The 23,021-nt window shown below is 35.5% G+C and overlaps 1 protein-coding gene across 4 annotated transcripts in view; it reads right to left on the bottom strand.

The window, feature by feature from the left end:
- Positions 1-23,021, bottom strand: part of SCLT1 (sodium channel and clathrin linker 1) — a 256,899-nt gene that overhangs the window by 41,613 nt on the left and 192,265 nt on the right. Inside the window, exon 19 of one of the 4 annotated variants that reach the window (XM_027857576.1) lies at positions 14,730-14,785. The exons of the other annotated variants lie outside the window; for them this stretch is intronic. Coding sequence (XP_027713377.1) covers positions 14,767-14,785 — 19 coding nt within the window. The 3' untranslated portion in view covers positions 14,730-14,766. Of the gene's footprint in view, positions 1-14,729; positions 14,786-23,021 lie in introns of those variants that run through there. 4 annotated transcript variants of the gene reach the window in all.

The following is a 23,021-nucleotide window of genomic DNA, read 5'->3' as shown; positions in this document are numbered from 1 at the left end:
GAGCTATGTGGCCTTCAGACAATAGGGAGACTGGTAAGTCAGTCTAGGAAATCAGACAGAGGAGGTCGATATCAACTATGGGTGATATGCCCAAGGATTGGTTTTAGCAACAAATTAGGACAAAGAAGCTAAATAAAGGATAAGAGTGAGACAACTTTCAGGACTGGAACACCGAGAGCTCTAGATGAAAGGAAAACAATTGTCAAAATGGATCAGGTACCCTGAAACCTAGGGGACAGAACTTTGGGAAGCCAGACAGGGAAGAGTATTTTTTTTTCCAGAAAGCCAGAAGTTAAGACATTACTTTCCTAGCTCCATAATTAATGAATCTAAAAGAACTCAAGGGAAAAAAATACATTTTTACTTTCACTAAGTAAAATTTACCATTTCTTTCAATTATTTAAAATCATTATTCTGAGATGGGTCTATAGGCTTTGTAAAATTGCAAAAGGGGTCCACACACGTTAGGAACCTCTGTTTTGAAGGAACTGAGACATAAGACATTTTTTGCCAAAGTGAGTAAATAAAATAGAAACCTAGGAGAGATTCAGCACAATCAAGCAACAAGTATTTACGAAGTATCTTCTATGTCCCAGGAACTGGGCTAGGCACCTGAGATACAAGTATAAAGAAAGAAAGAAACCTTGTTTGTAAGGAGCTTAGAATAGTTGGCTCAAAGGATATAGTTTGGAAGAAGAAACTTCACAATATAAGAAAAGGGGAACTAGGAGAGAGTAAGGCCATCACTTAGACATGTAGACAAGATTAACTGAGTAAAACAATTGTGAACTTACACATTTTCCATTTTTAATTTCATCTTTCTATATGTTTTACTAACAAATCCTTGAGGGTGGGGATAAAAAGCCTCTTCCTAATTATGTTGAAAATTTTCTGAATTTTTATTGTGTTATGTATGAGACAACATGGCATAAAGGCTAGAGAAGAGGCATCACAGCCAGGAGGAAAGCCTGGGTTCAAGTCCCACCTATGACATATACTGACTGTGTGATCCTGGGCAAGTCACTTAACCTGTAAGCAACTCTCTAATACTGTAAGTTGAAGAGATGGCGCTGACCTGTATTGGTAGAGGAGTTTCCTCTTAAGGAGTTATCTATACCAATTGAATCATAGGTCCAGATTCTGTCCCTATCCCTATAGCATTTTTAAGAATCAGGATAAGAGGGAAAAATAGTCTCTGTCCTCTTCCACAGGCTAAGCTGGATTGGTGGCAGGAATTCCGTTTGGAGGAGAAATATGGCAGTAGTAAGAAACCATTGAGGGAGTCAGGAAGTCAAATCCTGGGATTAGCTAGTAGAAAAAGAGCTACAAATCTGTGCATACAAGGATCACCGAAGCCCTTACAAGTAGATGCACAAATGGACAGGGAGAAGAAATCAGCAGCTTTCTGATAACATCTCAATCATAAAACAAAATAAAAAACAGAAACAAGATAACAGCCACATTGCAGAATATATTATGTAATCATAATATGTGTGGAAAAAGGAAGAAAATAGAGAACAGTAAAGAATTTGCTTTTTAAACTGACAGTGCAACACGTAAGATCACAATGGATAAGTATACATCTTTCTCGAAAAAAAGAAAACAATTTTACAGATAAACCTTTCTTCTTAGGATCAGAGAATCATAGATTTAATGCTGAAAGGTGCTCAGAGTCCATTAAGTACAAGATTTTAATTTTCTAGATGAGCAAAATAAGGCATAGAGAGGTTAAGTGACTTGCATAGGGTCATATAGCTAGGGTCTGGGTTTACATGTGAAATCAAGTCCTACTGAGCACTTATAAAGATATATAGAAGACTAAAAGAAGCTGTCTTGAGAAGAAGAAAAGAATCATAATCATAATGGCTAACATTTACATAGCACTTACTATATACCAGGCATTATGCTAAGCTCTTGAAAATTTTTATGTCATTTGATTCTCACAACAATCCTGTGAAGTAAGAGCTATTATAATCCTCATTAATGGAGGTTAAATGACTTGCTCAGGGTCATAAAGCTATTAAGTATCTAAGGCAAGATTTGAATTCAGGTCTTCCTGACTCTAGCCCTGGCACTCTGAGAAGAAAAGAATGAAAATAAAGCAATGAGACATATTCTATAGTAAAATAATTATGGTTGAATGTTAATGACCTTTGAAAGTCAACTAAAAATTGAAAAAATCCACAGCCTTTGCAAATATATTAGCTTCCCCTGTAGCTTCTGGTGAGTATGTGGAAAAAGCAATGTTTGGTACAAATCTGAAGGGTTAGCTCCTCTCCCAAATCCAAATTGTTGGCCCCTCATTGGTCCTCATGGCATAGGCCATCTTAAAGAAACTGTAACAGTTAAAGATCTGATGTCATAGTTGATGTCACAGAATGTTCCTCCCTCATCTGCCCTAAGAGAAGGATTTCAGTTAAAATGGATCCTAGGGTATCTGGTGGATTTTCCAGGAGGCAGAATGATTTCTCAGGCTGCTGTAAGGATCTATATTTACAGTGGAGAGAATGGTCAATATGTTTTACATTAATACAAATTTTAGGCTCTTCCTATTACCTTCCCTAGACTAGGACTTGCTTTAGGAATTGGCTCATCTTTCCAGGATAGATTGAGTTTAACTCTGGCTGCTTAGGATCCGAACCCTTAAGTCATCTAGACTAGGCATCTCTAAGGACTACCTTGGCATTCGATTAGTTAAAAGGAGAAGGGATATTTGAAGGCCTTAAGTTTATCTGGCCATTCTGCTTGTATTTCCACCACAATCCTCATATTTCTTTCCTAATCCAGTGACCACCATTTAGGCCATTTATTTGAAAGCTTTTCAATGGGCCAACATCTTCTGTTTAGACTACTAGTTGAATTTAAGAATTCCTATCCTGCCCCCAAGTACTCTTTGACTCTGTAATACTGGCCCCTTCTCTGTTCCTCATATAGTAGCTAACATTTATAGGTTGCACAAGACACTTCATCTCCCAACACTGGGTATTTTCACTGGCAGTTCTCCTTGCCTGGCATTCTCTCCTTTCTGATTTCTATCTCTTGCCCTTCCTGGCTTCCTTTAAGTCCCAGCTAAAATCCCTTCCCTCTTGATTATCTCCAGTTTATCTTGATTATCATTTTTGTACAAAGCTGTTTTCAAATCGTTTCTCCCATTAGACTGAACTTCTTGAGAGCAAGGGCTGTTTTTTGCTTTTTCTTTGTATCACCAGCATTTACCACAATGCCTGGCACAGAGTTGATTAATAAAGGTTTGTTGATTGACTGACATAAGACTATTGGGCTATTTTTGTCACAACTATTACCGAGTAGCAGCAAGTGCTAATGGTTTTTAAAACATTTGGAAAGTATGTAGAAATACAAGGTCTTACTGGAAAACAACAACAACAACAACACATGAATGTTTAGGGCCAGAACTAATACTCATATCTTAGGCTAACCATATTGTAGCAGGCTTTTGCTAAATAAAAGTGACATATTTTGAGAGTTAATTTGATCTCTATTGTATATGAGTCCATGACATACTAACTAGTATTAATTATAATATTTTACTACATATGTGAGACTAGATAGTTTAGGGTTATAAATGGTAAAGGAAAGAAACTCTTTTATAAGCATCTTCCTGGATTTAACAATTCTTCACAGTATTCCTCATGGTGCCTAGTATCACAAAAGGCCTCAGATATCCTAGGTGCTCAGTAAATATTTGATGACTGATTGAATAAATAAATCATAAGCTTTCTTAGTTGATTTCATACTTTGCTAAATATGTCCTTTGTAAGGCCTGTGCTGCTAGTGCCCTTGGTACTTCCTAATTGTATTAGTGACTCACTCTAAATTATATTCTTTTATAACTATTGCCATGATATTTTCTTTAGAGATTTAAAATAAGAAAAATTATTGGGTAGAATCTCAACTATATAAACACAATAATGAGGCTAATACATGACAGGCTATTAAAGTACTCTGATTCATCCAGACATTCTAGTAATTAATACTTATACCTTTAAAACTTTCTTTTTTTTTTTTAAAGACACATTTTCTTTGGAAAACCAGCAGCTAAATTTAACAGTTTAATTAATTGGAGATCAATAATTTTTTTATTGCTGTCATGTTAACAATTTACTAATGTCAGTATAAATCTAACCTAAAATTTTACTACACTTTTACTAAGAATGGCTTTACAAGAAATGAGACAATTGTTTTAATAATTTTTAAAAAGCAAATTTTTCACCTATTTTAAAAGATCCTTCATATTTTAAATATAAACCTTTGAAAAACTTCATAATTCATAGAATTAAAAAAAGTGAGCCACAACCATACTCACTGGTCTAATATTTCAATTAACAGTTAAGCAAAGAAAAAAAATGCATTAAACACTACCCTAAATCTAAATTCTACGTCCCTAAGCTCATTTCAGAAAAGGAATCCTTATCTTGGTTTTCAGAAAAGCTGGCTGGAGATACCCAATAGCCCAATGCTATTCATTACTGGTTGGAGCAAAAGGGCAAAATAAAAATACAATTGGTTGCATCCATCATTTTTTACTGCTCTTTGTTTGTCTTTTTTCCAAATCTAACAAGTAGATTAGGAGTAACTAGTTATCTTCTGGTAGCAGTGGTGGATCTGCTACTCTTGGACAATATATACCAGGAAAGCTGAGCACTACAGAATCAACACTTTAGAACTGTGGTGCTGGAGAATACTTTTGGGAGTCCCTTGGATAGCAGGGAGATCAAATCAGTCAATATTAAAGAAATTAATTTAGATTATTTATTGGAAGGTGAAACACTGAAGCTAAAGGTTAAATACCTGGCCACATAATGAGAAGAAATGACCCTTTGGAAAAGACCCTCATGTTGGGAAAGATTGAAGGCAAAAGGAGAAGAGGACAACAGAGGATGAGATGGGTGGTGTCATGGAAGCAATGAATATGAGCTTAGACAGACTTTGGGAGATAGTAGGGGATAAAAGGGCCTGGCATGTTATGGTACATGGGTTCATAAAGAGTTGGACATATCTGAATGACTGAACAACAAAAGAGATTAAATTTCTTGCAAGATTTCTAGGCCCAGTCTAAGTTTCAGGGCTATTGCTGGGGTCTCTGCATTTTAATAAGCCTAAAGAGCTATGACTAAAACAAATGAAGGTATTATGGTAGACTGACAAGAGGTAGGTTGATACTTTTGGGCAGGGGGACAGCCTAAACTGACTCTTCAATCCAAACTGTGTGGTATCTGCCCATTGGTAAGGCTAGTCCAACACTACAGCTAAAATTGGAAGCTCCTAACCTCATTTATTTATGTTGCTAGGTAGCAAAATTGGCTTTGTTGCTATTTGGTGGGCACAAAACCCCAAAATGCAAGAGCACAGGAGGGTCTGCCTCAAAAGAATTCCACCACTCAAGCCTTCCAGTCAAAGTATCGAGTTTATTGTGATGCCAGTAGAAGCAGGAGATTCTAAGTGAATCTTCACAATTTAATGGGAGTAAGATTGCTACTTATATATCAGAAAAGAAAGTGAGAAGATTGGCATGGGATTAAGGAGGGGTAAATTACTTGGGGCGGTCCAGGTGCAGACAATGAAAGGAGTTAAGTGGTCCTGGGCTGGGTCTGAGGGCCACAGTGAAAGGACCGTTAAAAGGATTATAGAGTAACTAGGTAGAATGGGATGGGCCAGATACCTCTAGATCTGGGCTGCAGAAATGTAGGGAAAGTTCAGGGGCTGGAATGTGTTCAAAGACATGGTCATTTCCTTTTAGGGGCCCAGGTCCCATTGCCCCATCAGCTTTATGATACTTTACTGAATATTTATCAATCAACAAATAATGTGCCCAGCACAATATTTTTTAAAAGGGGATGAAAAGCAATGGAAGGGAGGAAGACAGTGAGAGAGCAAGAGTGAATGAGAGAATAAATGGGAGAGGGAGAGAACAAGAGAGGAAAGGAGAGAGGGAAGAAGGGAGAGAGAGTGAGGGAGAGAGCACAAACAAGTTAATTTATCATAGAGTTTTAGAGTTAAAGGAAACATTAGTGGTAAGTAGCACAATTCTCTCATTCTAAAGATGACCTAAGTGAAGCTGAAAAAGTTTAAGGAACTTTCCCAAGGTCACAGAGTTAGTAGCTCTGAGAAATAAGAGTTAAGTTTCCACATAAGTAGATAAGAAATCAGCACAGACAAGCTAACTTCTCCGTCCAGGGAGGGGAGTGACAACACAATTCTAGGCACATAATGTATTTTAAGGGTGGGGCATATAAGTAAGATTATAACCCAGAAGGATTAGGATCAATCCTGATCCAGAAGGGAGGATTTAGGCAATTACTAACTATAAAGCTTACTCTTGCTTCAGTACTCAGCACACTTTCCCCTTCGAAGGAGGTGTGCCTGCTCTCATGAGAATCGAAAGGCCACACTTCAACATCTTTAATAAAAAAGTCTTTGAGACACAAGTCTTTGCAATTGAGTCTGGGTTCTTCTTTATAACAATTTGGGGGCTCTCTGAGATCAAAGCGACCACTGAGAAAGGTGAGATCTGAGTGGGCTGAGAGGAGTGCTCCCGGTGATTTTAACAGTCCCAGTACTTAGATTGCGCTTTCCTCTGGGCTCATGAAATCCTGAAGACAGCAGGGGTTGCTGCAGAGAGAGGCTGGAGAAGCTGAACAGCGGCAGGAAAAAAAACAAAACAAAACAAAAAAACGGCCAAGGATCACTCAAATCGATCGAACAAAGGTTGGAAGAAATTAGCGGCAAAATTCTGCCTTTATTGATCTGGGAATCCCTTATCTCTGGGAGTTATTTTGTCTGGGTTAACTAAGAGTTGGTTAATAGACTTGACTTAGAGAAACTTATCTCTGGGAGTTATTTTGTCTGGGTTAACTAAGTGTTAGTTAATAGACCTGACTTAGAGATGGGAGGGAAGAATTCAAAGGAAAAGGTTCCAGGGAAGGGACTCGAGGTACCCCTTCCGGAGATACCACAAAGTAGCCGGCTGGGGAGAACACTAGCTAACAAATTGAGGTAGTGGGACTACCTAGGAAAAACTTTTCCTACTGAAGGAAAAGGGGAGGAAAAACCTTGGAACCCATTCAAAGGGGACCCTGGGACAAAATGAGTTTCTTTTGAGCAGTCAAGGTTAGAATTAGAATTGTGTGCACATTGTCTGTCTGTAAATGTTTTATGTCTGTCTTTGTATCTCTCCCGCCATGTGTCTGGTATCGGGGCAATTCGTTTAAAATTGCAAAAATAAGGGTTTTTAACATTATAAAAGCTATTTGGGGAGAGAGTGGGAGAGTGCTTTTCTCTGAATTTGCAATTATTATCTCCCTTCAGAGTTTCAAACTGCAAAGGAAAGCTGCCCAGCCTTGGTGAGTATAATTTGGGTGGGGGAAGGGTGTTTTGAGTTAAGCCATATGCTCTTAAGTCCCCTACCCTTGGATGGTTGTCCTGGGTCCAGCTTTAAATGGTTTAAGCATGTTGAGAAGGTGTGAGGAAGTTTGGTTTTTCTTTTAAGTAGAAGGATTGAAAAATGAAAATTTTGTAGCTTGATTTGAAAACCAATAAAGTTATAGAGGGTTAAAAGGCCATCCACCTCTCAGGATAAACTTGTAGGAGGGCTTTACTAAATGTGGCAGGAAAACTGACCTACACCCAGTTCAAATTGCTGAAGCCTGAGATTATTAGTAGAGTGGCTTTATCTGGTAAGTCCCCGCTAAAAAGGAGAGGGGACTTTTTCTTTGCTCCCTTAAGGAAGTAGGAAAAAAAAAGGGAGAGAATTATTTAGAGCAGGAACTATCATGTGTCTTTTTAAGGGAATATATAAATTTGTGGAGAATATTTCCTTCTAAAGGGCCAAGAGTATTGGATTTAAAGCAAAAATGTTTTCAAATGTTTATCATTAGCGATTAAAAATTTGGATCTGATTGGATTTAAGTTTACTGTTCTATAAAAAAAGTAATACTTGTTATGGGACAAAAAATGTAGAATGCTTAATACACTTGCATATGTTAGTGTGGCATTATTATTTAATGTAAGTGTTAAAAGTACTAAGAGTAATAAGAGTGATAATTTCTCTATGTGATCTGGAAATGAAATGAATGTTATCTGAAGTTTATTGTTTAAATTATTACTATGTTTCTAAATTGTATTGTATTTCTGAAACTCTTAAATTATAAAATTATAAAAAATTATAAAATTTGAGGGACCATTGTAAGGTTAACATGTTAAAGTAACTCTTGACCTGGAATGGGTCTTTTAGCGATAAAAATGGGATAATTTGAAACTGTTAAATATCTAATGAGGTATATTTGGTTATATTGATATTTACTATGATAGCAGATTTTCATTTAAAATCTTGACTATTATAAAAATATGTGGTGGTTTAAAGTTATAGTTTCAACATATTAATTATGAGATGAATGATTTTCTACACAAAGTGACTTAGAAGTACATTCATCTAAATTGATAATGGGTAGTTTCAAAGTTTATTACTATTGTGGAAATAATTTTATAATGTATGCTCTGTGGTACAAACACATTATTGTGAACAACTTGATATGTACTGTTTTGGAATTAATGAATTATTCTCATATATCAGGGTCTCAATTAGAAATTAGAAAAAAAAACATTTTTTTTTCAACCCAGGCCTTCTTTAGGTTAAAGACTGGGTTTGTTGGGGGATGGGCCATATGGGCCAGGCTCTCAAGGCAGGGACTAGCTTGCATGGGGAGGTCTAGGCCGCCATCCCGCCAAGTAGTGTCATTGAGGTTGAATCTGGATGGAATCAGAAATCTGGATGTGGCCTGAGGCTATCGGACCAGTTAATAACAATGATGGGCTAGCATAGATTTTAGAAAAAAAAAAAAAAGCCAGTCTATTGGGGTAAGAGTGGCCCCAGGAGAATGTTGGACCTGGTGAAGGGGTCCAGAAAGAAAGAAAGATTTTTATTGAGTCTGTTTCAAGTTTTTAATATACTGCTTACATATTTCTGAATTTTCTTATATGATGTAATCTGGTAAGCAATTGTATTAGTTATGCTGTTGGAAGGGCAATTTATTTTATAATCTAGAATGTTAGATTAAGAATCGTGCCATCAGAGAAAAGAGAAAAAGGAATGGATCAGGGCTGTTGGGGTATTCTATATGATCCCATTTTGTAACATTTCCTTTTAAGTACTGTAATTTAAGAGATGAGAACTTCCATGTTCTGTCTATGTTTAAACGGAAGTTTTACCTGGGATCATTTGGCTCTCACTTACGAAAAGTTTAAAATTGCTAACTAAGCTATTCGGAGTTATTGTTTAAGTCCAGCACTGGTAAAAATATTTTATGTGTGTGTGTGTATGTGTGTGTAAAGAAACTTAGTATTTATGCAAAAAAGAGATTTTGTAAAATCTCGTAATTCTTATCAATCCTGTGCAGGAGTCTTGTGTTATGGAACTCACTGAATAAGTGGCTCATTACAGACATCTTTTAACTAGAGAATTTAGGTAACTAGGAATTTTATATAATTAGGAAATTGTAAGTTGTTTTTAAGAAAGGGAGATACTTTTATGAAGAAAATGTTTTGATGAAATCTTTTATTCTTTCAGAGGGCCTACTAAATTTCTATTTGTCAGGAAATTATGTCCAAACCTATTATGAACTTAAGAGTTTCATTCCTGGGTTTGTTATGTCCTCGGATTGGACTTAACTGGGTGCTCTTAGAGAAATAGTCTCAATGGAAGCAGCACCAGAGATCTAAGGCTAGTGATTAATACTAAAGCATATAAACTGTAAGTAGGGAAGATCTTACTGTTTTGATCTGAAGTCATTCCATGGCCTAGCAAGAGTTAAAATTACTGTTTGAATTTATACTATAGGGTTGAGTCCTGAAAGTGTCTCATTCTTTCATATTAAGAATGGTTAAAGAGGGATAAATAAGCTTGAGAAACAGAGAGGCAAATCTATTTAGAGTAGCAACTTAAGATCTTAATGGAAATTTTATTTTACTCAGGATGTTATGAGAAACCAGAAAATGTGTAGGAAGTTATGCAAACTACTTAGAGCTCACTTCAGAGATGTTCCCTAATTAATGTGAAACTATAGTCACACCTGAAACCCTGATGAGGAGAATTTGCTATCCAAGATCTTGGGGACTGTTAATAAACTGTTGTTCTAGGTCTAGCTCCAGGTATGGTTAACAAGGAACTGATTGAGCTACTGACCCATGACGTCAGCAACCTGCAAAGAGGTCTGTGAGCTGCACCTATGAGCTGCAAGAGGGCGTTCTCATGGGGAGGTAGGGAGAACTTTTCTGCATGACTGAGGTAGGATTATCCTGACTCAATTTCCCCACTATGACACCAGGCAGACATTAAGCCTGGCTCAATGCAGTTGGGTCATTATATATATAACTTTTGCCTAGAATTGACATTAATCTAGGGAAGCATTGTTCCCTTACTTTAGTTAGTCCTTGTTCTTTCACGGCAAATTCCTATAATCATAAATTTTGTAAGCATAAATATCGAATCTATTAAAAAAAGATTGATGCAGGAACATCTGAGATTATTATAGTAGGATGCAAGTATAAGATTGAGTTATTTAGCCTAAAACTTCAGAATTAAGTATTTAGTCTTGACATGTTACTAGTATATTCCTGTATAAGTCAGGATCCTTTAATTTCTCATAGTGGTATGAGGATAATTAAGCCAGGAGATTGTGGAACTAGGATATTATTCTGCTAATACTTAGTTAATGTTAAAGTTGTAAGTTGTCTCAGTTTGATACAATTAATGTTAAAAGAAGAATAGCTTGTGACTTATACTGTAAATGCCTTGAAAGAAACATCCATGTTAATTAAGGATTATTTATTTGTACTTGACTAGAAGTTGGGATTGTTTTAGTATTTGATATGTACTGGTTTTAAATTAACTACTATGTATTGCAGTCTGTTATTAATTCCTTAGTGGAATCTCATCCTCCTGATGGGGGAATATGAATAGGAATGAATAATGAACTAATGTAAGGTATGAAACTAGAAGTAATGCAGAGTGTAAGGCTAGGTTCTAATTTTTCTAATTTGAGTTTTTAAAAATATGACAATTGGCCAAGGTTCCAATTTTGACCTTGTAATAGTGGAGACATGGGGGTTGAGTTAACTTTCATTATTTGCCCTGGTTATTGGCAAGGTAATTTAAAAAATTGTGTTGAGATCAATCTTGTAGGAGGGTAGACACAAGGAGGATCTCTACCAGAAGAGAGTCTGCTGGACACTGTTTGAACAGCACTTGGACCAGAGGACTTCACCAGATGATGTCCAGAGTGTCAGACAACTGTATGAGAAGAGACTTCTGAAGTTTTAAATGGACAATTTATCATTAGTTTTGGGTCTCTGTATCTGTACTTCATAAGGGAACTGCCCCCTTTTTAATTTGTCAATGCATCGGCCAATTCCTTCCTTCCTTCTTCCATATGGTTTTAAGTCCCCAAAACCCCTTGATGAAATGTTGCCCAGCAGTACAGCCCCAGATAGAACCATCACCAAAGCATTGCAAGGTTTAACCACTTTGGCTGAGGAGTTGGCAGAGAACTGTGGGATAGGCAACTGATTAAAGAGATGGTTAGAATCCTGGTTTGGCAAATGGAAAGGAATGGCTGTATCCATTCAGGAGTATTAACTGCTTTAGGATGCTGTATAGTTCCATGCACTAGGAGACTGGTACAACAATTGATAGAGACATCCCTCACTAAAGATTATCGCAGTAGGACCCACAGTGGGGGTTCAGAGAGCAGGCTCTGGCAATATAAGGATGATGATTAAAAGTACCAATGAGACTTTCCCCAGTGATGGAGAATGTGAAATCATGTTAAGGAAATTAGAAAGGTGTGGAAATCAAATCTTTACTTAAAAAAAAAAGGGAGGAATTGTGAGAAACAAGAGTTAAGTTTCCACATAAGTAGACAAGAAATCAGCACAGACAGGCTAACTTCTCTGTCTGGGGTGGGGAGGTGAGGGGGGAGTGACAAAACAATTCTAGGCACATAATGTATGTTAAGGGTGGGGTATATAAGGAAGATCGTAACCCAGAAAGATTAGGACCAATCCTGATCCCGAAGAGAGGAGTTAGGCAATTACCAACTATAAAGCTTGCTCTTGCTTCTGTACTCAGTGCACTCTCCCCTTCAAAGGAGGTGTGCCCACTGCACTTCAGCCTCTTTAATAAAAAGTCTTTGAGACACCAGTCTTTGGAACTGAGTCTGGGGTCTTCCTTATAACAGTAGCTGAGCCAGGACTAGAACTTTAGTATTTTTACTTCCAATCTACATGTTTTTCCATTACACTACAATGGTATGCTTACACTCTCTCTCTCTCTCCATAAGATCAAAATTATAAACTAATGCACTGTTTACACAATTATTTAGATTTTATATCAGTAATGACTAAATGTGACTGAATTAAACCCATTCATACTGTTAAATCCAGTGTGTGTGTGTGTGTGTGTGTGTGTGTGTGTGTGTGTGTGTGTGTGTTGGGGGGGGGAGCATGACCTTTGTTATGAGCAGCAATGACCTTTTAAACCATCTCTGTGATTCCTTCTTGGCTTTACCACAACGAATCAGCCCTGGCTTATTGCCTGGGTTGACTTAAAATGAAATACAGCATCATGAGTAGTTGTATAACAGTTTCTAAAATGAATAGCATTTTAAGATGTTTGCAGATTTCAGGATTCATTCTCTTAGCAACACAGAGGTAAATAGCATTTTCAGATGATAAACAAGGACAAATGGGATTCTATTATGTGTTTCACAGCAACGTACAAGTACTTATCAGAATTGAAAGCACTTGAACACTATAGATAAGAGGTTCAGTGTTTAGGATATCTGAAGTAACAAAGGCTTAGTAATTATGATGCTAAAATCTAATCGTTAACCCCACTCAACAAATACATTCAGTTCTCCCAAGTGTTTTTTTAAAAAAGTCAACAAAAAAACAAAATACCTTTTCCTTTATCCAGCCAATCTTATTTAAGCTATCTTACATTATCTGTTTTCTCACTCATATCTAAATTCTTAGAAACTAAACTTGGCTACAAGTACTTCTTTTCATCCATTAACTCAATCTCTTGCTAGCATTCTTGCTTCTGACCCTACCACCACTAAAAGTGTTCTCTCCAAGGTCTCAAAAGACTCTTAATAAATCTGATGGCCTTTTTCAGTCTTCATCATCCTTAACCTTTTGGAAGGGTGTGATACTATAAATATCCCTTTCTCCTCCTTATGCTTCCATTGACATTATTCTCTTTTGGTTCTCCCACCTGTCTGACCACTCTTTCTGTTTATTTCCCTGATTCAATGTCCTCTTCCTGCTCCCTAAATGTGGGAGTCCCCCAAAGTTTTGTTGTACATCCTCCCCTTATTTCTGTCTACAAACTTTCTTAATAATCTCCTGGGTTAAATAATACTCCCATGGGTTGAAGAATCACCTCTATAAAGACAACTCTTAAATTTATATAATTAGCCCTAATTTCACCCCTGAATTTTTTTCTTATGTCTCCAAAGTTCATCAATAAACATTTATGAAGCTCCTACTATGTGCTGAGCACTGTGATAAGCACTGAGGATACAAATATGAATAGACAGTCCCTGTCCTCAAAGAACTTACAATCTGATGGGGAAAGAAAAAAAACACAAAAGGAAGTTGAAAAGTGGAGGGTGAGGAAGGTATATACCATTCCATCCTTACTCTCTCCAGAAGAATATTAAGCCCCTAAGGGCAAGTGACTATAACCTTTTAAAAATTTTGTATCTCTAGCACCTTGTTTAGTAATTTGCATATGGGAGGTTCTTAATATTTGTTTAGTTAATTCCTTACTTAATTTATTTTTGGCATAGTGGATGAAGTGTTGAACTTGGAGTTAGGAAGACCTGTTTTCTAATCTCACCTCCAACACTAACTAGCTGTGTGACCACAGGCAAGTCACTTAAACCTTTCTAAACCTCATTTTCCTCATCTGTAAAATAGGGATAATAATAGTTTTAGTACTTCATAGAACTGTTATGAAGTTCATATGAGATAATGTATGTAAAGTCCTTCCAAAGTGTTATATAAATGTTAGATACTGTTATCACAGAGAGATAGCATGGGTTAATGGATAGAGGGCTAGTCTTGGGTTCAAGTCCCTCCAGCTTCTGACATATACAGGTTATGTGACCCTAGGAAAATATTTAAGACAGTAGTGCTCTGGACAATTTTCTAAGCCTATCAGTTGTAGAGAAGGGGTCAATCTTTTTCACTAGAGGGAATTTCCTCAGCTGAGAGTTTCCTGTAACACTGAAATCACAGGTCTAGTCCCTATCCCACCTATTATTATCATATTATGTTTTTACTTTATTAATATTTGTTTTGAAATAGAGAAAGATAAGTTCTGTGAACTCAGATTCTGGGATTAAAAATTACAAGAGGTCTGTATACATAATTATATAATCAAGAGGTGGAAGAAAAGCTATTGCTTTTGTTAAATACATTTTAAGGTGCATTAAAACTCTGTTTCATGCCTTTACAAAATGTAGGACAAAATGGACTATAAAAGGCCACAAAATAAAAGGCCACTGTTTTAAAGTGTTAGTTGCATAGCTTATGTATATTATTATGATAATCTTTACATTGTTTCATTGCTATATTCGATTAATAGGAAACAAATACCTCTGTCACCTTTGATAACTTTCTTCTGTTGAGAACTTGAAGAAAAGTCAGGTATGAAGTCATCCACAAAGGGTGACACTGCCTTTCTCATCAAGTTAGCACAAAGTAGCTGCCAAGAAACAAAAATGTTCTCTAGGTAAATTTACAGTTTTTAATCTGGGACAAAATCGAGTTTCTTCTTCTTCTCCTCATCAAGGTGATACTAGCTGATGAAAAAGCTATTAAACTAGTAAATGGGATGTTAAATCTCTGCAGGACATCTCCAGCATGGACAGCCTCTTGCCAACCAACAAACATACTAAGAAATTATGGCACATTCTTCAAAATGTTTCTGAGACCTCAACCAACATGACAGGCAATTTGTTATCTCCCATGCCAGCATTCTGATACAGATGAATCAAGTACTGAAATTTTTGACCCATTAAAGCAAGTCTTCATGCCTTGAGCCTGGTCCTATGGCTTTTAGGTGCTGTGGAGGTCATTTTTCTTACTTATGCTGAATACAGGTAATGTTTTTTAACTTTAAAAAAATAGGGGACAGCTAGGTGGTGCATTGGATAGAGCTCCAGCCTTGGAGTCAGGAGGATCTGAGTTCAAATCCGGCCTCAGACACATAACACTTACTAGCTGTGTGACCCTGGGCAAGTTACTTAACTTCTTTGCCTACCCCCCCCCCCCCAAAATGCTATATAAAGAAGGCAATGGAGGTTCTGATGACCTTGATGTTGACTCCTTTAAACCTTGGGTTGGCCTGGGATCTGTGAACTTGTTTCTAAAAAATATTTAAATAACTATTTCAATATAATTTACTTCCTTTATAAGTCTAAAGATTTTATTTTATACATTTAAAAAATCTTATTCTGGGAGGGGGCCAGAGACTTCATCAGTCTGCAAAAGGGATGACTGATGCAAAAAAAAAAATTAAGAACCTTTGCTTTAAACCATTCTTTCTTTCTTTCTGACTTTTCTTCTTTGTTTTTGCCTATTACTGATTAATGTTCTGGTGCGGTGCCTTTACTTTGCATAAAGAAATGGCAGTTAATTACCTATAATCTGGGTTCTCTCACTTTATATTATCAATATTAGGTGATAATTTTTTTCTGGTCAGAAACTGCAAGGACTTAGAAGGTCCATTCTATTTTTATGTTCATCCTCCTCTATGAGTCTAACAATGAAGATGGTAGTGCTACTTCTAGGCAAAGATAATTGGGGAAGTTTTTTGAATATTAATATTATATTATTATAAACCTAATATGATAGGTTTCTTGAATTAGTTCATTTTCAGGGAAATGAACAGTGAAATGATAGAAAGACATATAAGAAATGACCTATAGACATTAAGAAATGCAGAAATGAAGTTCTGGACTGGAAATGCAATTCAGGAGTTATAAATAGAAAACTATTTATAACTAATAGTTTTAAATAGACCTGAGGATGTGAGGGAAGATAAAGTCTCCAAAGGGGAAAATTTAGAGAGAGGAGTACAGAAAGCCTTAACTCCTTTAGACACCTTCAAGAAAACCAATGAGGACTCAGGCCAGAGACTCACAGAATTTCAGAGGCTCAGGGCAAAAAATAGGAAGGAGGAAAACAAACTCCTACCATGTAGTAGGTTCTGTGCCAAACTATTCACAAATAATATTTCATTTGATCCTCACAACAACCCTGGGAGGTATTATCCTCATTTTACAGTTGAGAAGACTGAGGCAAACAGAGGTTAAGTGAAATTCACAGGGTTACACAGCTAGTGAGTATCTGAGACTGGATTTGAACTCACATCTTCTTGACTCCAGGACCAGCACTCTAACCATTGTACTATCTAGCTAGGAATAGAGATTGAGGTGAAGGTAAATAATAGGTACAGGGAGAGACATAAATACAGGAAGTAGTGGTCAGAAAGAAGAATGTACAAATTTTGAATTATTAAGGTAAAACAGTTATGAGTCAGAATGAAATAAAAGACATGACCATTCCTGTCATAACCTTATAGTACAGTACAAATACAGTATAAATAGAAGAGGGATGTAGAGTTCTGGGCCTGGAGTCAAGAAGACTGGAGTTCAAATCCAGCATCAGACACTTACTAGTGACCCTGAAGAGGTCACTTAACCTCTGTATACCTCAGTTTGTCCACTTGTAAAGCAGGGATAATAATAGGGTTGTTGTGAAGATCAAATAAGATAATTGAAAAGTGCTTAGCACAGTACCTGGCACTTAATAAATGCGACAGAAATGCTAGCCGATATTATTATTATCATGATTATTATTATTATATAAACAATGTTTTCATGATGTCACTCAGTGACTAAGTCTTGCAAGGCATATTTAAGTTGGCGGTGGAGAGAAAGACAAAGAAAGGTAAAAACAGTCACTTGCCTCAAGGAGATCATGATATAATGGAGGAGACAGCATGCAAACAAATATGTACAAACAATATATATGCAGGATAACTTCAAAGTAATTTTAGAGAAAAGGCACTAGAATTAAGCAAAGGCTTCTCACAGAAGATGGTATTTTCATTGATACATGAATGAAACCAGAAAATTCAGGAAAGAGACAATGATCTCCTTAGGAAAAGAAACCAGTAGATGATTATAACAAGGATCTTGAATGGTTGATATGGACAGATAGAATGAAACTCAAAGGAGTAGAGGTTGCTCAGCGATTGCAGCAGAAACAATCTAGAAGCAGCACTAACCAAGTCTTTAATAATATATTTGTAAATTTCTTTTTGAAAATTAGAGCCTTTGTCCTCATGTAGTGCTATGTCAGCTCTATTATTTTCCATGATCATTCAAAGACGGTTCAGTAGTCACATCTGCCAATTCTTACTATAGGCTGGGATGTAGTTCCTTTGGGCCTGGTGCCTTAAATACATCAAGGGCAACTAAATGCACTCTTACTACCTCTATCTTCCTTTCAAGTACCTATTAACTATTTTCCCCCTTTCTTGTCTTGCTTAGAAGAAAAAATAAGCAAAACAAGAATCAATTAGTTTTTCTTTCAATTCATCTTTTAACAGGAGCTCATCAGTTTAACTAGGAATCCTATTCTTTCATTTATTCTCCTCCTTTCCCTAATTGTATTATTAAAAAAAAGACCCCAGATCCATCTCTTCTTGTTATGCTGCATGTTTTTCAACAGCCTCAGCTGATTCAGAACTTCTGGATTACTATTTACGAAGGTAAAACAAGATATACAAAAATAGCAAAAAAATGCTGAAATAGCTAGATAAAACAGTCCCAATAATTAAACAGAGGGAGAAAGAGGTAAGATGAAAATTGTTTTCTTTTAACTATTACTGTGTAGACATTTACATGCCAGTTGAGAGGAGAGGATAAAAGAAAAAACAGAAACAAAACTAGCCATTCTTATCTTTCACAGAAACTGTAGTGTTTTTTTGTTTTTTTTTTTTTCCTACACAGATGAACAGAGGCATTCAGGAGAAAATGAGTTCAAGAACTTCACAACGGAAATGAGCCTGTATAAAGACTTCAGTAAAAAATTTTAGAAGAGTTCAAGAGTGTATATAATATGCCTAGTAATAGGTTTACTGAAGATCTTTCTTAGACATTTGCTGTTTCAGAATTTATAAATCAGTAAAGAATCTAGACTTAAAATATCAGGGAATTTTTGTTTTACTTTGGCTTTGAATTATAGGCAGTGTTCCTTCATCTGAAAAAATTCACTGCCACATTTGGAAGCACTTAAAATTATTGCCCTTAAGGATCCATATGTACAAAACTATTTATAGCAGTTTCTTTGGGAGTGGAAAAGAACTGCAAACTAAGGATGGCTATCAATTGGGGAATAGCTGAACAAACTATGGTATTTGAATGAAATAAAAATATTATTGCACCATAAAAAATCATGAAAGGCAAAATTTCAGGGAAATCTGAGAAGATATGATGCAGAATGAAGTGAGCAGAAAAAATTATTCAATATAAAGAAAAACAATTTTGAAAGACTAAGAACTCTGATCAATACAATGAACACCCATGATGCCAAAGTACTGAATGCTACCTGTCCACTTCTGACCAAAGTGATAGACTCAAGATATAAAATGAGATATACATTTTAGGACTAAACAAATTTGCTTTAGCACAGTGCCTAACACATAATAGGTCCTTAATAAATGTTTATGGAATAGGATTGTTTGACTCTGCATAGTTGTTACAAAGATTTTTCTTTTCTTTTCAGTGGGGTAGGGAGATAGGAGGCAGAGGAGCAAAGGGTTGCTAAGATGAGAAGAGACTATAATGAAGGCCAGAAAGAATCCCAGAAAATCAGAACAGCTTTGAAAATTACATGTTTAATTTATTATATACTTAAAAATAAAAACAAGCTCTACATAATGAATAGTCTCTGTTTTATGAACAATCTCCTGTTCTACAACGTATATGAAAATGTTCAGGTTATTTTGTGTGTCTGTCAAGCTCAGAATGCAAAAAAAAATTTTTTTTAAATGTTTTCCTTTCTGGCTACTAATTTCCCTTAGTCTAGAGCTATCTGTTCATTTATAAAAGCCACAGTATTCCACAAAGCCCTATGAAACACAATTTGAGTAATCCAGAAATGTCAATTTTATTCTGATGCTGTGACAATTAATAAAAGTAGATTGACTGTTCAATGGTTTTTTTTTAAATAAAGCTGTCATTTTTCTTTTAGACCTATGAACTATTAAGCTACCATGGCAAATATAAAAATAATCCTAGTGATCTGAGCATTTGTGTTCTGTGATTTATCTTTTTCTGTCTCACCTCTTATTCCAGTGGCTCACCATGCCAAGGCAGTAATCCAGGTTCTCAAAGGCTATGCTATAGGATATAAAGTATTATATGTCTCAAGTATGATAAGCAAGAAATAAAAGGATGATATGTAAGTATAACATGTAATACATAGGATTAGGATTTGAATCCAGGTCCTCTGAATCTAGAGCTCTTTCCACTGTACCAGGCTGCTAAAATATTTTATCAGGCCAATTGTAATTTTTTAAAAAATGTGGATGACCAGATACATCCTGAAAAGTTTCACATCATTGGGGTGGGTGTATTCTTTAGCTCTTCTCAATGTTGCCTAATTTCAACCTTTCTTCTCATTTCTGAATTCTTCAAATGCTTCTTCAAACCTAGGGACAATAAAGCACGAGTATCATGGATGCTCATACTACACATCTCTCTTGTGTGCATCATGGCACCACTTTTGTCTATGCCACAAACAACCATTTTTGGCACTAATATCATGTCTTCAGAAAGACTTTTTACAAAATATTTTTTTTTAATCATTGGATACAACTCATTCTGCAAAAACACATGTGGGACAGACATGCAGTTAATGTCACATATTTGTCATAATTATATTCAGAATTACACTAAAATTCTATAGAAAATCACAATATACCAATGGAAACTAAAATTTACATAATTTATATAATTTAATTTATATAATTTTTTATTCTTTGAAATGTTTTCCTAAATAAGTAGTAAAAGTTCTAGTAAATAATGTATGATTTTCCTAATGAAAATCTGAGTTTCTCACTAATTATTGAACTCTATACAATGAGGGAGTAAAGCAAGGAAAATAAGCTAACATTAGGATAAAAACATGCTTATCTATCTTTGGTAAATTAACAGTTTTGAAAACCAAGTAGTATGTTCACAAGGGAAGCTTATTGTTAAAAATTCAATTTTAATGTTTAGATATTAAAGTTCTTTTGAAGATCCTTTTATTGTTTGCTTATTAGAATTGAAACCCTAAAAGAGTAAAAAAATGAGATTATGTATTAAAATGCATGTATATGGAGGAACAGATCTTTAAATGATACTATAATTCAGATTAAAACTACTATAATTCTCAAAGGCTATGCCAGCAAGGTGAAAGCTCTGGTTGATTAAATTAAACTGGAAAGGTACTGAGTGTGGCTCTATGATGTTTGTTGTCAGAGGACTAACTTAGCCAAATTTTGAGAAGTTCACTGTGAGACTGATGGATTTTTCAGCCACAGAAACTTTCAAAGATCATTTTACTAAGTTAAAGATCTGTTATCTATAAAGTACATCTAAATTGCAAATACTATAGCTGAAAAATTACACATTCTTGATGCTGAATTACCATTTTTGGCAGCCATTTCACATCTTGAGGGTCATACTGAGAATGCAATCAACTAAATCCCTTATTATAATTTTTTTTCTTCGTAGGAACTTCTATCAAATTAAGTTTAAATCTAAGTGCAGGATGTCACATTTATTATCCTTATTAAATGTGTTTATTTTGGACCCATCATTCCAGTCTACCCATATACTTCTTAAATCTTAATTCTGATGTTGAATGTGTTAGCTATTATTCCTGGTTTTAAGTCACCTATGGATTAGCATGCTTTCTATCCTATTATCTTTTCACTAACATAGTTCATCTAAAGGTCCTTAATTTATCATAAAGAATATATCTTTGCAGAAAAAGCTTGACAAAATACGACACCTATTCCTATTAAAAACACTAGAGAGAATAGGAATGAATGGAATCTTCCTTAAAATGATAAGTAGCATATAAATAAAACCTTCATTAAGCATTATATGTAATGGGGATAAACTAGAAGCATTTCCACTAAGATTGGGGGTGAAACAAGGATGTCCATTATCACCACTGTTGTTCAATCTGGTACTGGAAACATTAGCTTTAGCAATAAGAGAAGAAAAAGAAATTGAAGGTATTAGAATAGGCAAAGGAGAAATAAAGCTATCACTCTTTGCAGATGATATGATGATATACTTAGAAAATCCTAGAGAATCAAGTAAAAAAACTACTTGAAATAATAAACAACTTTAGCAAAGTTACAGGCTATAAAATAAACCCATAAAAATCATCGGCATTTCTACATATTACCAACAAAGTCCAATAGCAAGAGAAAGAAAGAGAAATTCCATTTAAAGTTACTGTAGACATTGTAAAATATTTAGGAGTCTACCAGCCAAAACAAAACCAGGAACCCGTATAAACACAATTATAAAACACTTTTCACACAAATAAAGTCAGATCTAGATAATTGGAAAAACATCAGTTGCTCATGGGTAGGCTGAGCTAATATAATAAAAATGACAATTCTACCTAAGCTAATTTATTTATTCAGTGCCACTCCAATCAAACTACCAAAAATTATTTTATAGAGCTAGAAAAAATAGTAACAAGATTCATTTGGAATAACCAAAGGTCCAGAATATCAAGGGAACTAATGAAAAGAAATATAGGAGAAGGTGGCCTAGCCATTCCACATCTTAAATTATATTATAAAGCAGCAATCATCAAAACTGCTTGGTACTGGCTAAGAAATAGAGTGGTGGATCAGTGGAATAGGTTAGGTATGCAAGACACAGTAGTCAATGACTATCGTAATCTACTAGTTGATAAACCCAAAGATCCCACCTTCTGGGATAAGAACTCACTATGTGACAAAAACTGCTGAAAAACTGGAAAAGAGTATGACAGAAAGTAGGCATAGACCAAAATCTTATACCATATACCAAAATAGAGTCAAAATGGGTTCATGATTTAGATATAAAGACTGATACTATAAACAAACTAGGAGAACAAGGAATATTTTACTTGTCAGATTTATGGAAAACAGAAGAATTTATGATGAAACAGGAGACAGAGAACATTATGAAATGCAAAATGGACAATTTTGATTACATTAAATTGAAAAGTTTTTGTACAAACAAAGCCAATGCAACCAAGATTAGAAGGGAAGCAGAAAACTGGGAAAGAATTTTTACAACCAGTGTCTCTGATAAGGATTTCATTTCTAAAATATATAGAGATCTAAGTCAAATTTATAAGACTACAAGTCATTCCCCAATTGATAAATGGTCAAAGGATATGAACAGGCAGTTCTCAGATGAAGAAATTAAAGTCATCTACAGTCATATGAAAAAATGCTCTAAATCACTATTGATTAGAGAAATGCAAATCAAAACAACTCTGAGGTACCACATCTCACCTATCAGATTGGCCAACATGACAAAACAGGAAAATAATAAATGTTGGAAAAGATGTAGGAAAATTGGAACACTAATGCATTGTTGGTGGAGTTATGAAATGATCCAGCCATTTTGGAGAGCAATTTGGAATTATGCCCAAATGACTATAAAAATGTGCATATTCTTTGACTCAGCAATAGCACTTCTAGGGCTATATCCCAAAGAGATTATAAATATGGGAAAAGGACCCACATGTACAAAAATATTTATAGCAGCTCTTTTTGTGGTGGCAAAGAACTGGAAATTGAGGGAATGTCCATCAATTGGGGAATGGCTGAACAAGTTGTGGTATATGAATGTAATGGAATACTA

This window comes from Vombatus ursinus, unplaced genomic scaffold (assembly GCF_900497805.2).
Source record: "Vombatus ursinus unplaced genomic scaffold, bare-nosed wombat genome assembly UNPS02012179.1, whole genome shotgun sequence".
NCBI lineage: Eukaryota > Metazoa > Chordata > Mammalia > Diprotodontia > Vombatidae > Vombatus > Vombatus ursinus.
This window is presented reverse-complemented; position numbering and strand designations above follow the sequence as displayed.